A 15,385-nucleotide genomic window follows, 5' to 3' on the forward strand; every position below is an offset into this window, starting at 1 on the left:
GGAGAGAAAAAATACATGGAGAGGCCAAGGGTTAGAGTGAAGGCAAAGGTGAGGAAAAGGAGGAAAACAACTTAAGATATTTCAATTGAATGAGAAAGAGTTTTGACACATTCAGTTTTGAGGGCAATAGTTAAGAAAAAAGTTCATTGTTTTTTATTAAATATACTGTAGGGGAGAGTGGCCTAAGTTGTGCAACTTTTCACTCAAAGTGACTTTAAAGTAAGGCCTTGACAGTAAAGTCTCCAACTCAAATATGTACATATATTTCAGGGTGTTGTGCATCCCTGGCAATAAAAACTTTGGATCTGGAATAAACTGTTGAAGAAATATAGCTTTCGGAAAAAAAGTTGTCTTGATGCACAACTTGCCCCCGGTGTGGTGTAAGTTGTGCGGTTGGAGAGAATACCATGGGGTGAATTATGCCATTGATATATATCTCATAAACTGTAATGCAAGACAAATCCATTAGACAATCACTTATTTAAGGTGTATTTAAAGTAAATAAAGTTAATAGTTGACAAAGATTGAAGGTCAATGGTTTTACCTGCAAAGCTCACAATGACAAAGTCACCATCATCATCTTTCTGGCCATCTGAACTCTCATCAGTGGTGTCGTTAAGTGGAATTGAGATGTCACTCTCTTCTGAGCTGTTGTAGACAATCACTTTCTTTTGGTGACCAGCGTATACAGCCATGCCACTGGCACAACTCTCAGAAATGTACTTTGCACTAGTTGCTCCGTGCTTGTGGAACCAACTGCCACCTGACAAATGTGATTCCCCTACATTTCTGCCTTTAAATCAAGGCTCAAAACCCATATGTACACCCTGGTGTTTCCTCCCCATTAACTATTTTACCTCTGCACTACTATCTGTGTTTATGTGGATGTATGGGCTTTACGTCTTTTATTTTGGTTATTGTTATTTTACCTTCATTGTTTACCTACTGAATGCACTATGTACAGCACTTTGGACAGTGCAAACTGTCATAAATGTGCTTTTATAAATACATGTTACTTACTTACTTACTTATAACTCACCCAGGCCCTTTGGCACAAATCACCCCAATCCCAGAAATTTGGATAATAAGCATGATGCAGCAATTTAGGGCTGACATCGTGCTAACTGTATAGACTCAAAATGTAGCATACCAAAGCACTAAAACATGTGTCAAATGTTTTCAAACTTGTCTATAATTGTTCAGACACAATAATCAAAAAACCTTGATCATGGAAATGTTACTTTGAAAGGCAAAAAACAGTTTTTTGAGCTTAAATGTGCTTATATCTTATTCCTTGTGTCTCCCTTCTTTACAGGATGAGTCAAATGGATGGCTCTTCTTAAATATGTGGTCATATTTCCAATTTCTTCCACGGTTTTCTAGAAACAAGGGGTGGCACAACTTCCAAAATGCACAAGCCACTCTCCCCTATGTGGTTAAGTTAAAGTAGTAATAGTTTGCCTTCAATCTCTTCTTAAAAAGAAATAAAATTAAAACTGCAAGCAGTGATGACCGGGCCCTCGCCCACACATGCTGCAAGCCGGAAGCGCGGAATTGTCGGCGACGCGCTCGCCTTCTGCACATACCCAGCAAGTTTGATGATGATAGGACCTACGGTTAAGGAGTTATGGCCAATTTGTGGATAGGCAGCGCCCCCTATGGGTTGGTCGCGATAAGCTTCGAGGGACATGCTACCACATGACTTCTGCACATACCCAGCAAGTTTGATGATGATAGGACCTACGGTTAAGGAGTTATGGCCAATTTGTGGATAGGCGGCGCCCCCTATGGGTTCGTCACGATAAGCTTCGAGGGACATGCTACCACATGACTTCTGCACATACCCAGCAAGTTTGATGATGATAGGACCTACGGTTAAGGAGTTATGGCCAATTTGTGGATAGCCCCGCCCCTGTGGCGCCCCCTATGGGTTAATCGCGATAAGCTTCGAGATACATGCTACCACATGACTTCTGCACATACCCAGCAAGTTTGATGATGATAGGACCTACGGTTAAGGAGTTATGGCCAATTTGTGGATAGGCGGCGCCCCCTATGGGTTGGTCGCGATAAGCTTCGAGGGACATGCTACCACATGACTTCTGCACATACCCAGCAAGTTTGATGATGATAGGACCTACGGTTAAGGAGTTATGGCCAATTTGTGGATAGGCGGCGCCCCCTATGGGTTCGTCACGATAAGCTTCGAGGGACATGCTACCACAAGACTTCTGCACATACCCAGCAAGTTTGATGATGATAGGACCTACGGTTAAGGAGTTATGGCCAATTTGTGGATAGCCCCGCCCCTGTGGCGCCCCCTATGGGTTAATCGCGATAAGCTTCGAGATACATGCTACCACATGACTTCTGCACATACCCAGCAAGTTTGATGATGATTGGACCTATGGTTAAGGAGTTATGGCCAACGTGTTATTAAGCCCCGCCCCTGTGGCGCCCCCTATGGGTTCATCGCGATAAGCTTAGAGGGACATGCTACCACATGACTTCTGCGCATACCCAGCAAGTTTGATGATGATAGGACCTATGGTTAAGGAGTTATGGCCAACGTGTTATTAAGCCCCGCCCCTATTCACATATTTCACATTTAAAGACTTCCTGTTGATTTTGGGGCGGGGCTTCAAGAGGCTTTTTTGTGGGGCCTGCAAAGATACATTTGGGTTATTAATTTGGTGCAGCTAGGTATAACACAGCCTGAGCTATGATGAATTGAAGTTTCATGAGGTGCGTATTTACGCGACACTTTGACCCCAAAAAGATCCCTGGTTCCGGGCTAACTTCCTGATCTTTTCGCAATTCCTTATCGGGCAAGGGTCTTTTGTTTTTGAGAAGTGGTTTGACGTCGCTGGCATAAAAACTCTAGGACTAGTTCGTCGAAATGCGAAAAGATGTAAAGTGGCGGTTTTAGGCACTAAATCCAACATGGCCGACTTCCTGTTGATTTTGGCTAATGACATATAAATTGCATTTATGTGCGCCTTGGGCCATTACATGTTGTCCTGTAATTTCAGGCATCTAGCCCAATTTTTGAGCATGCATTTGCTGAAAAACTGTTTTTGGCCATAGGGGGCGCAATTTTAGAGATCAAATCCTGAACCACTGATACATTAAAATTTTTTGCAGGTCTGATGGGTACGCCACATATTTTCAACTTTTGCATGATGGGAAGGTGGTCAAAAGTGACTTCGTTTCGGCGGAATAAAAAAAAGAATAAGAATTAAAACTGCAAGCAGTGATGACCGGGCCCTCGCCCACACATGCTGCAAGCCGGAAGCGCGGAATTGTCGGCGACGCGCTCGCCTTCTGCACATACCCAGCAAGTTTGATGATGATAGGACCTACGGTTAAGGAGTTATGGCCAATTTGTGGATAGGCAGCGCCCCCTATGGGTTGGTCGCGATAAGCTTCGAGGGACATGCTACCACATGACTTCTGCACATACCCAGCAAGTTTGATGATGATAGGACCTACGGTTAAGGAGTTATGGCCAATTTGTGGATAGGCGGCGCCCCCTATGGGTTTGTCACGATAAGCTTCGAGGGACATGCTACCACATGACTTCTGCACATACCCAGCAAGTTTGATGATGATAGGACCTACGGTTAAGGAGTTATGGCCAATTTGTGGATAGCCCCGCCCCTGTGGCGCCCCCTATGGGTTAATCGCGATAAGCTTCGAGATACATGCTACCACATGACTTCTGCACATACCCAGCAAGTTTGATGATGATAGGACCTACGGTTAAGGAGTTATGGCCAATTTGTGGATAGGCGGCGCCCCCTATGGGTTGGTCGCGATAAGCTTCGAGGGACATGCTACCACATGACTTCTGCACATACCCAGCAAGTTTGATGATGATAGGACCTACGGTTAAGGAGTTATGGCCAATTTGTGGATAGGCGGCGCCCCCTATGGGTTCGTCGCGATAAGCTTCGAGGGACATGCCATCACATGACTTCTGCACATACCCAGCAAGTTTGATGATGATAGGACCTACGGTTAAGGAGTTATGGCCAATTTGTGGATAGCCCCGCCCCTGTGGCGCCCCCTATGGGTTAATCGCGATAAGCTTCGAGATACATGCTACCACATGACTTCTGCACATACCCAGCAAGTTTGATGATGATAGGACCTACGGTTGAGGAGTTATGGCCAATTTGTGGATAGGCGGCGCCCCCTATGGGTTAGTCGCAATAAGCTTAGAGGGACATGCTACCACATGACTTCTGCACATACCCAGCAAGTTTGATGATGATAGGACCTACGGTTAAGGAGTTATGGCCAATTTGTGGATAGGCGGCGCCCCCTATGGGTTGGTCGCGATAAGCTTCGAGGGACATGCTACCACATGACTTCTGCACATACCCAGCAAGTTTGATGATGATAGGACCTACGGTTAAGGAGTTATGGCCAATTTCTGGATAGGCGGCGCCCCCTATGGGTTGGTCGCGATAAGCTTCGAGGGACATGCTACCACATGACTTCTGCACATACCCAGCAAGTTTGATGATGATAGGACCTACGGTTAAGGAGTTATGGCCAATTTGTGGATAGCCCCGCCCCTGTGGCGCCCCCTATGGGTTAATCGCGATAAGCTTCGAGATACATGCTACCACATGACTTCTGCACATACCCAGCAAGTTTGATGATGATTGGACCTATGGTTAAGGAGTTATGGCCAACGTGTTATTAAGCCCCGCCCCTGTGGCGCCCCCTATGGGTTCATCGCGATAAGCTTAGAAGGACATGCTACCACATGACTTCTGCGCATACCCAGCAAGTTTGATGATGATAGGACCTATGGTTAAGGAGTTATGGCCAACGTGTTATTAAGCCCCGCCCCTATTCACATATTTCACATTTAAAGACTTCCTGTTGATTTTGGGGCGGGGCTTCAAGAGGCTTTTTTGTGGGGCCTGCAAAGATACATTTGGGTTATTAATTTGGTGCAGCTAGGTATAACACAGCCTGAGCTATGATGAATTGAAGTTTCATGAGGTGCGTATTTACGCGACACTTTGACCCCAAAAAGATCCCTGGTTCCGGGCTAACTTCCTGATCTTTTCGCAATTCCTTATCGGGCAAGGGTCTTTTGTATTTGAGAAGTGGTTTGACGTCGCTGGCATAAAAACTCTAGGACTAGTTCGTCGAAATGCGAAAAGATGTAAAGTGGCGGTTTTAGGCACTAAATCCAACATGGCCGACTTCCTGTTGATTTTGGCTTATGACATATAAATTGCATTTATGTGCGCCTTGGGCCATTACATGTTGTCCTGTAATTTCAGGCATCTAGCCCAATTTTTGAGCATGCATTTGCTGAAAAACTGTTTTTGGCCATAGGGGGCGCAATTTTAGAGATCAAATCCTGAACCACTGATACATTAAAATTTTTTGCAGGTCTGATGGGTCCGCAAACTTTTTCAACTAATGCATGACGGGAAGGGGGTGAAAAGTGCCAAAAAAGAGTCGGAAAAAGAATAATAATAATAAGAATAAGAATAAAAATCGTACCGATTACAATAGGGCTTTCGCACATGTCTGTGCTCGGGCCCTAATAAAAATCGTACCGATTACAATAGGGCTTTCGCACATGTCTGTGCTCGGGCCCTAATTAAAACTGCAAGCAGTGATGACCGGGCCCTCGCCCATCCATGCTGCTCGCCGTCCTGGCCGTCCTCGGCGCTCCGGGTGACCGCACAAGAGAACGTGCCTCTTCGGAGCGCGCGGCACAGCAATACCTGTCGCCGGAAGCGCGGAAGTTGCCGCGACGTGCTTGATATGGATGCAAGGACGACCTCAGGCCTGGACTCTTACCAGGAAGGTGAAGTTTGGAGCACATGGACCATTGCAGAGCGAAATTACAGCGAAGCGCGACGTGTGCTTGTGTACGGTCGTTACCGTGCGAAAGGCCGTGATTTGCAGTAAATAAACGTCCACATGTGTCTCCAAGTGTCTCTGTAGGCTATTTCAAAGGAAATTAAGCAAGTACACTAATTATAACATTAATCAATTATAGGTTTGCATCACAGAAGGCATATTGGCCTATAATAATGAAAAAACACCACCTATGTGTACAGTTGTGAAATGTTTTGAATGAAATGCAAACCTCAGTTAATCATTTGCTCTTGTTTCTCTGTCCTGAGATTCACACAGACTGAGTTGTCTTGTTTAAATGTTACAAATTGAGCTAATTAACTGAACTCCAATTTTTTTTGAAGTTGCTGCAGAAGTTATCTCAGCTAATTGTATAATCAAACATCTAATTTTATATTAAGGTGATTGTATGCAGAATGCTCATGCCAGAAACAGTGTTTTTGTACGGATTAATAAATAAATATTAGCAGGTTCTCAATAGTATTTCAATTTGGGGGAGGGGGGGGGGGGGCGAAAAAATGTCTGTCCCCTGGGGGGGCATGACAGAAAATAATTGAGAACCACTGGGCTAAGCGAAGTCTTCAGTCCCTTTATTTGTAATGCAATACTGCCATTTAGTGGGAGTAGGATGTGTAGATAAATGTATCCAGCAGATGGCAGTCTCTTCCTACTTAATGTAGAAAGAGAGTGCCATCTGTATTGTAGTGAGCCAGAAATTCACATATTTCACTTTTAAAAAACTCCTGTTGATTTTGGGGCGGGGCTTCAAGAGGCTTTTTTGTGGGGCCTGCAAAGATACATTTGGGTTATTAATTTGGTGCAGCTAGGTATAACACAGCCTGAGTTATGATGAATTAAAGTTTCGTGAGGTGCGTATTTACGCGAACTTTGACCCCAAAAAGATCCCTGGTTCTCGGACAACTTCCTGACCTTTCCGCAATTCCTTATCGGGCAAGGGTCTTTTGTATTTGAGAAGTGGTTTGACGTCGCTGGTGCAATATCTCTAGGAGCCTTACGTCGAAATGCGAAAAGATGTAAAGTGGCGGTTTTATGCACTGAATCCAACATGGCCGACTTCCTGTTGATTTTGGCCAATGACATACAATTGCATTTATGTGCGCCTTGGCCCATTACATGTTGTCCTGTAATTTCAGGCTTCTAGCCCAATTTTTGAGCATGCATTTCCTGAAAAACAGTTTTTGGCCATAGGGGGCGCAATTTTTGAGATCAAATCCTGAGCCACTGATACATTGCAATTTTTTGCAGGTCTGATAGGTCCGCCACATATTTTCAACTTATGCATGACGGGAAGTGGGTGAAAAGTGCCAAAAATGACTAAAAATAATAATAATAATAATAGGGAATAATAATAATCACGGCGATTACAATAGGGCTTTCGCACATGTCTGTGCTCGGGCCCTAATTAAAACTGCAAGCAGTGATGAACGGGCCCTCGCCCACACATGCTGCAAGCCGGAAGCGCGGAATTGTCCGCGACGCGCTCGATACGGATGCGAGGACGACCTCAGGCCTGGGCTCTCAGCAGGCGGGCAAAGTTTGGAGCGCGTGGGACAGCGCAGAGCGAAACTAGAAATTCCCGCGGAGATATTGAAAGTACAAGCCCCACTTCTAAATCGCGGAAGAAAAAAAATCACGGCTGACCCCTGTGGTCCGAGAGACTTTACCGTAGAGCAACATGAGCTGTACATGTCTGACAAATGATAAGTCAATCGGAGTCAGGGGGAAAGGGGCGTGGCCTGGCAAACATAGCATCGGTTAATGACGTTTTTCGCATTTGTGGCGCCCCCTACGGGTCAACCTCGACAAGCTTAGAGGGACACGCTACCACATGTCTTTTGCACGTATCCTGCAAGTTTCATGATGATAGGACCTACGGTTAAGGAGTTATGGCCAATTTGTGGATAGGCGGCGCCCCCTATGGGTTCGTCGCGATAAGCTTCGAGGGACATGCTACCACATGACTTCTGCACATACCCAGCAAGTTTGATGATGATAGGACCTACGGTTAAGGAGTTATGGCCAATTTGTGGATAGCCCCGCCCCTGTGGCGCCCCCTATGGGTTAATCGCGATAAGCTTCGAGATACATGCTACCACATGACATCTGCACATACCCAGCAAGTTTGATGATGATTGGACCTATGGTTAAGGAGTTATGGCCAACGTGTTATTAAGCCCCGCCCCTGTGGCGCCCCCTATGGGTTCATCGCGATAAGCTTCGAGATACATGCTACCACATGACTTCTGCACATACCCAGCAAGTTTGAAGATGATAGGACCTACGGTTAAGGAGTTATGGCCAATTTGTGGATAGGCGGCGCCCCCTATGGGTTGGTCGCGATAAGCTTCGAGGGACATGCTACCACAAGACTTCTGCACATACCCAGCAAGTTTGATGATGATAGGACCTACGGTTAAGGAGTTATGGCCAATTTGTGGATAGGCGGCGCCCCCTATGGGTTCGTCGCGATAAGCTTCGAGGGACATGCTATCACATGACTTCTGCACATACCCAGCAAGTTTGATGATGATAGGACCTACGGTTAAGGAGTTATGGCCAATTTGTGGATAGCCCCGCCCCTGTGGCGCCCCCTATGGGTTAATCGCGATAAGCTTCGAGATACATGCTACCACATGACATCTGCACATACCCAGCAAGTTTGATGATGATTGGACCTATGGTTAAGGAGTTATGGCCAACGTGTTATTAAGCCCCGCCCCTGTGGCGCCCCCTATGGGTTCATCGCGATAAGCTTAGAGGGACATGCTACCACATGACTTCTGCACATACCCAGCAAGTTTGATGATGATAGGACCTACGGTTAAGGAGTTATGGCCAATTTGTGGATAGGCGGCGCCCCCTATGGGTTGGTCGCGATAAGCTTCGAGGGACATGCTACCACATGACTTCTGCACATACCCAGCAAGTTTGATGATGATAGGACCTACGGTTAAGGAGTTATGGCCAATTTGTGGATAGGCGGCGCCCCCTATGGGTTTGTCGCGATAAGCTTCGAGGGACATGCTACCACATGACTTCTGCACATACCCAGCAAGTTTGATGATGATAGGACCTACGGTTAAGGAGTTATGGCCAATTTGTGGATAGCCCCGCCCCTGTGGCGCCCCCTATGGGTTAATCGCGATAAGCTTCGAGATACATGCTACCACATGACTTCTGCACATACCCAGCAAGTTTGATGATGATTGGACCTATGGTTAAGGAGTTATGGCCAACGTGTTATTAAGCCCCGCCCCTGTGGCGCCCCCTATGGGTTCATCGCGATAAGCTTAGAGGGACATGCTACCACATGACTTCTGCGCATACCCAGCAAGTTTGATGATGATAGGACCTATGGTTAAGGAGTTATGGCCAACGTGTTATTAAGCCCCGCCCCTATTCACATATTTCACATTTAAAGACTTCCTGTTGATTTTGGGGCGGGGCTTCAAGAGGCTTTTTTGTGGGGCCTGCAGAGATACATTTGGGGTTGTAATTTGGTGCAGCTAGGTATAACACAGCCTGAGCTATGATGAATTGAAGTTTCATGAGGTGCGTATTTACGCGACACTTTGACCCCCAATAGATCCCTGATACTGTTCTAACTTCCTGACCTTTTCGCAATTCCTTATCGGGCAAGGGTCTTTTGTATTTGAGGAGTGGTTTGACGTCGCTGGCGTCAAAACTCTAGGACCAGTTCGTCGAAATGCGAAAAGATGTAAAGTGGCGGTTTTAGGCGCTAATTCCAACATGGCCGACTTCCTGTTGATTTTGGCCCAGGACATAAAATTGCATTTATGTGCGCCTTGGGCCATTACATGTTGTCCGGCAATTTCAGGCTTCTAGCCCAATTTTTGAGCATGCATTTCCTGAAAAACACTTTTTGGCCATAGGGGGCGCTATTTTTGTGCACAAATCCTGAACCACTGATACATTGCAATTTTTTGCAGGTCTGATGGGTACGCCACATATTTTCAAGTTATGCATGACGGGAAGTGGGTGAAAAGTCCCAAAAATGACTATAAATAAGAAGAATAATAATAGGGAATTAAAACTGCAAGCAGTGATGACCGGGCCCTCGCACACACATGCTGCAAGCCGGAAGCGCGGAATTGTCGGCGACGCGCTCGCCTTCTGCACATACCCAGCAAGTTTGATGATGATAGGACCTACGGTTAAGGAGTTATGGCCAATTTGTGGATAGGCAGCGCCCCCTATGGGTTGGTCGCGATAAGCTTCGAGGGACATGCTACCACATGACTTCTGCACATACCCAGCAAGTTTGATGATGATAGGACCTACGGTTAAGGAGTTATGGCCAATTTGTGGATAGGCGGCGCCCCCTATGGGTTCGTCACGATAAGCTTCGAGGGACATGCTACCACATGACTTCTGCACACACCCAGCAAGTTTGATGATGATAGGACCTACGGTTAAGGAGTTATGGCCAATTTGTGGATAGCCCCGCCCCTGTGGCGCCCCCTATGGGTTAATCGCGATAAGCTTCGAGATACATGCTACCACATGACTTCTGCACATACCCAGCAAGTTTGATGATGATAGGACCTACGGTTAAGGAGTTATGGCCAATTTGTGGATAGGCGGCGCCCCCTATGGGTTGGTCGCGATAAGCTTCGAGGGACATGCTACCACATGACTTCTGCACATACCCAGCAAGTTTGATGATGATAGGACCTACGGTTAAGGAGTTATGGCCAATTTGTGGATAGGCGGCGCCCCCTATGGGTTCGTCACGATAAGCTTCGAGGGACATGCTACCACATGACTTCTGCACATACCCAGCAAGTTTGATGATGATAGGACCTACGGTTAAGGAGTTATGGCCAATTTGTGGATAGCCCCGCCCCTGTGGCGCCCCCTATGGGTTAATCGCGATAAGCTTCGAGATACATGCTACCACATGACTTCTGCACATACCCAGCAAGTTTGATGATGATTGGACCTATGGTTAAGGAGTTATGGCCAACGTGTTATTAAGCCCCGCCCCTGTGGCGCCCCCTATGGGTTCATCGCGATAAGCTTAGAGGGACATGCTACCACATGACTTCTGCACATACCCAGCAAGTTTGATGATGATAGGACCTATGGTTAAGGAGTTATGGCCAACGTGTTATTAAGCCCCGCCCCTATTCACATATTTCACATTTAAAGACTTCCTGTTGATTTTGGGGCGGGGCTTCAAGAGGCTTTTTTGTGGGGCCTGCAAAGATACATTTGGGTTATTAATTTGGTGCAGCTAGGTATAACACAGCCTGAGCTATGATGAATTGAAGTTTCATGAGGTGCGTATTTACGCGACACTTTGACCCCAAAAAGATCCCTGGTTCCGGGCTAACTTCCTGATCTTTTCGCAATTCCTTATCGGGCAAGGGTCTTTTGTTTTTGAGAAGTGGTTTGACGTCGCTGGCATAAAAACTCTAGGACTAGTTCGTCGAAATGCGAAAAGATGTAAAGTGGCGGTTTTAGGCACTAAATCCAACATGGCCGACTTCCTGTTGATTTTGGCTAATGACATATAAATTGCATTTATGTGCGCCTTGGGCCATTACATGTTGTCCTGTAATTTCAGGCATCTAGCCCAATTTTTGAGCATGCATTTGCTGAAAAACTGTTTTTGGCCATAGGGGGCGCAATTTTAGAGATCAAATCCTGAACCACTGATACATTAAAATTTTTTGCAGGTCTGATGGGTCCGCAAACTTTTTCAACTAATGCATGACGGGAAGGGGGTGAAAAGTGCCAAAAAAGAGTCGGAAAAAGAATAATAATAATTAAAACTGCAAGCAGTGATGAACGGGCCCTCGCCCACACATGCTGCACGCCGGAAGCGCGGAAGTGTCGGCGACGCGCTCGATACGGATGATAGGACCTACGGTTAAGGAGTTATGGCCAATTTGTGGATAGGCGGCGCCCCCTATGGGTTGGTCGCGATAAGCTTCGAGGGACATGCTACCACATGACTTCTGCACATACCCAGCAAGTTTGATGATGATAGGACCTACGGTTAAGGAGTTATGGCCAATTTGTGGATAGGCGGCGCCCCCTATGGGTTCGTCGCGATAAGCTTCGAGGGACATGCTACCACATGACTTCTGCACATACCCAGCAAGTTTGATGATGATAGGACCTACGGTTAAGGAGTTATGGCCAATTTGTGGATAGCCCCGCCCCTGTGGCGCCCCCTATGGGTTAATCGCGATAAGCTTCGAGGTACATGCTACCACATGACATCTGCACATACCCAGCAAGTTTGATGATGATTGGACCTATGGTTAAGGAGTTAAGGCCAACGTGTTATTAAGCCCCGCCCCTGTGGCGCCCCCTATGGGTTCATCGCGATAAGCTTCGAGGGACATGCTACCACATGACTTCTGCACATACCCAGCAAGTTTGATGATGATAGGACCTACGGTTAAGGAGTTATGGCCAATTTGTGGATAGGCGGCGCCCCCTATGGGTTGGTCGCGATAAGCTTCGAGGGACATGCTACCACATGACTTCTGCACATACCCAGCAAGTTTGATGATGATAGGACCTACGGTTAAGGAGTTATGGCCAATTTGTGGATAGGCGGCGCCCCCTATGGGTTCGTCGCGATAAGCTTCGAGGGACATGCTACCACATGACTTCTGCACATACCCAGCAAGTTTGATGATGATAGGACCTACGGTTAAGGAGTTATGGCCAATTTGTGGATAGGCGGCGCCCCCTATGGGTTGGTCGCGATAAGCTTCGAGGGACATGCTACCACATGACTTCTGCACATACCCAGCAAGTTTGATGATGATAGGACCTACGGTTAAGGAGTTATGGCCAATTTGTGGATAGCCCCGCCCCTGTGGCGCCCCCTATGGGTTAATCGCGATAAGCTTTGAGATACATGCTACCACATGACTTCTGCACATACCCAGCAAGTTTGATGATGATAGGACCTATGGTTAAGGAGTTATGGCCAATTTGTGGATAGGCCCCGCCCCTGTGGTGCCCCCTATGGGTTAATCGCGATAAGCTTCGAAGGGACATGCTACCACATGACTACTGCACATACCCAGCAAGTTTGATGATGATAGGACCTATGGTTAAGGAGTTATGGCCAACGTGTTATTAAGCCCCGCCCCTATTCACATATTTCACATTTAAAGACTTCCTGTTGATTTTGGGGCGGGGCTTCAAGAGGCTTTTTTGTGGGGCCTGCAAAGATACATTTGGGGTTGTAATTTGGTGCAGCTAGGTATAACACAGCCTGAGCTATGATGAATTAAAGTTTCATGAGGAGCGTATTTACGCGACACTTTGACCCCAAAAAGATCCCTGGTTCTCGGACAACTTCCTGACCTTTTCGCAATTCCTTATCGGGCAAGGGTCTTTTGTATTTGAGAAGTGGTTTGACGTCCCTGGCGTCAAAACTCTAGGAGCCTTTCGTCGAAATGCGAAAAGATGTAAAGTGGCGGTTTTAGCCACTGAATCCAACATGGCCGACTTCCGGTTCATTTTGGCCCAGGACATAAAATTGCATTTATGTGGGCCTTGGGCCATTACATGTTGTCCTGTAATTTCAGGCTTCTAGCCCAATTTTTGAGCATGCATTTCCTGAAAAACAGTTTTTGGCCATAGGGGGCGCAATTTTAATGCACAAATCCTGAACCACTGATACATCGAAATTTTTTGCAGGTCTGATGGGTACGCCACATATTTTCAAGTTATGCATGACGGGAAGGGGGTGAAAAGTGACAAAGTTGCGGCGGAATAAAAAGAATAATAAGAATAAAAATCATACCGATTACAATAGGGCTTTCGCACATGTCTGTGCTCGGGCCCTAATAAAAAGAATAAAAATCGTACCGATTACAATAGGGCTTTCGCACATGTCTGTGCTCGGGCCCTAATAATAATCGTACCGATTACAATAGGGCTTTCGCACATGTCTGTGCTCGGGCCCTAATGAAAATATGCCTAAGCTTCTTTATTGAGTAAAACATTTAGCTTGTACATGTTGTAATAATTTAGAAAATGACTAAACTAGTAAATCAATGACCAAACTTTGAATAATATGCATGCAATACAAATATTGCAAATGTTGCATGTAAAACAATCATTCTGTACATGGGAGGTATTTGTTGGTCCTCACCCTCAGAGCAGCGTGGTCCGCCCCAGCCCTCACAGCACGCCCTCACTGTCTTGTTCATCAACTGGCTCTCCATCTCTGGGGGCCTGACAGACACATTGGGTTAGAAATCAATCAAAATACAAAATTGACTCTGGAAATGATAAAGAGACAACTCCAAATGCTTCTTAAATCTGCATCTCTACAAAGATTATTATATTTATCTTTTTCACCACCGAAACCCGGGAGTATTAGAAGGGAACAAATGACCTACATTGTCAATTTCGTGTTTGTCACTGAGCAAATTGTTTGTCATAATTTTATATTTATTTTTTATTCTGCTTATGGCCTGCCTGTCTGGCGGCTGAGGTGGTCTCTGAGTATATTTCTGCTATTCACCCCCAATCATACCTACCTCAAGATAAGTGTCATTATACCTCATCAAATTGATACTGGAGGAAATGTGATCTGTACAAATGTTTCAAGGTGGCCTTTAAAACTCAGAGACTGCTGTAATTCTTTAGAACTTGAAGTGAAGTGGGAAGACACCTGATGGTTACCAGAAATCACTCATGGACCGGCCGACAGCGTGACAATTACTCTATTTTCCACTTACTTGTAGAGGAAGCAGGATGCCTTGGGGCCCTGCAGTTTGTAGTATAGTGCGATGCCATCATCACCCCCATGTTTGCTGCGCATCCTGTCCACATCTAGCCTCCAGGCCTGCGTGTTGTACTGATACACCTCAGAACAGCTCACCTCAAGCTGCAGACGGGGGGACAGCACTCGCTCAACTCTATCCTCCAACGTGTGTTCACACCAGTGTCTGTAGGACAATACACACATGTCATTTACTTCATGTTCACCTAGCCTATTTGCTTTATTATACAACAATAACAAGGAATATGCAATACAATATACAATGTGTTGTCACAGCTCATTGCTTGCATGTATCTCTATGGAGATATGGAGATACGTAACGTTCATTTATTTGGTTCAATAGAACCTTCACCACTTTACTTTCACTACAAACGCCGTTGTGAGTTTGGGACTTAAAGTACACTGTAACTAGATTTTAGTAGTTTAGTGTGTTAGTGAAATAATTAAACAATTATCTTGATACAAATTTACCATGGCTTTAACCAGGGTCCAGCTCTGTCAGTCGTTTCAACTGTGATATGTACATCTCGCTCATTATACTGTTGTCACTTTTCTATCTCTGCTTTGCATCTCTTGCAACTTTCTCATAGTTAAGCTTAATCCTGTTTACAGTGGACTGAAGCCTACTCACCCCATTCCCATCACTGTCTGCAGTCCCAGCAGAGTCATTAGTAGTGTCTCCAT

The 15,385-nt window shown here is 45.9% G+C and overlaps 1 protein-coding gene across 1 annotated transcript in view; it reads right to left on the reverse strand.

Moving 5' to 3' along the window:
- sspo (SCO-spondin) overlaps window positions 1-15,385 on the reverse strand; it is a gene marked incomplete at both ends in the record, with an annotated part of 166,175 nt that extends 150,790 nt beyond the window's left edge. Inside the window, 3 exons of the mRNA XM_080049909.1 lie at window positions 14,066-14,148; window positions 14,658-14,867; window positions 15,333-15,385. Coding sequence (XP_079906035.1) covers window positions 14,066-14,148; window positions 14,658-14,867; window positions 15,333-15,385 — 346 coding nt within the window. The remainder of the gene's footprint in view (window positions 1-14,065; window positions 14,149-14,657; window positions 14,868-15,332) is intronic.

This window comes from Ammodytes marinus (assembly GCF_949987685.1).
Source record: "Ammodytes marinus genome assembly, chromosome: 21".
Taxonomy (NCBI): domain Eukaryota; kingdom Metazoa; phylum Chordata; class Actinopteri; order Uranoscopiformes; family Ammodytidae; genus Ammodytes; species Ammodytes marinus.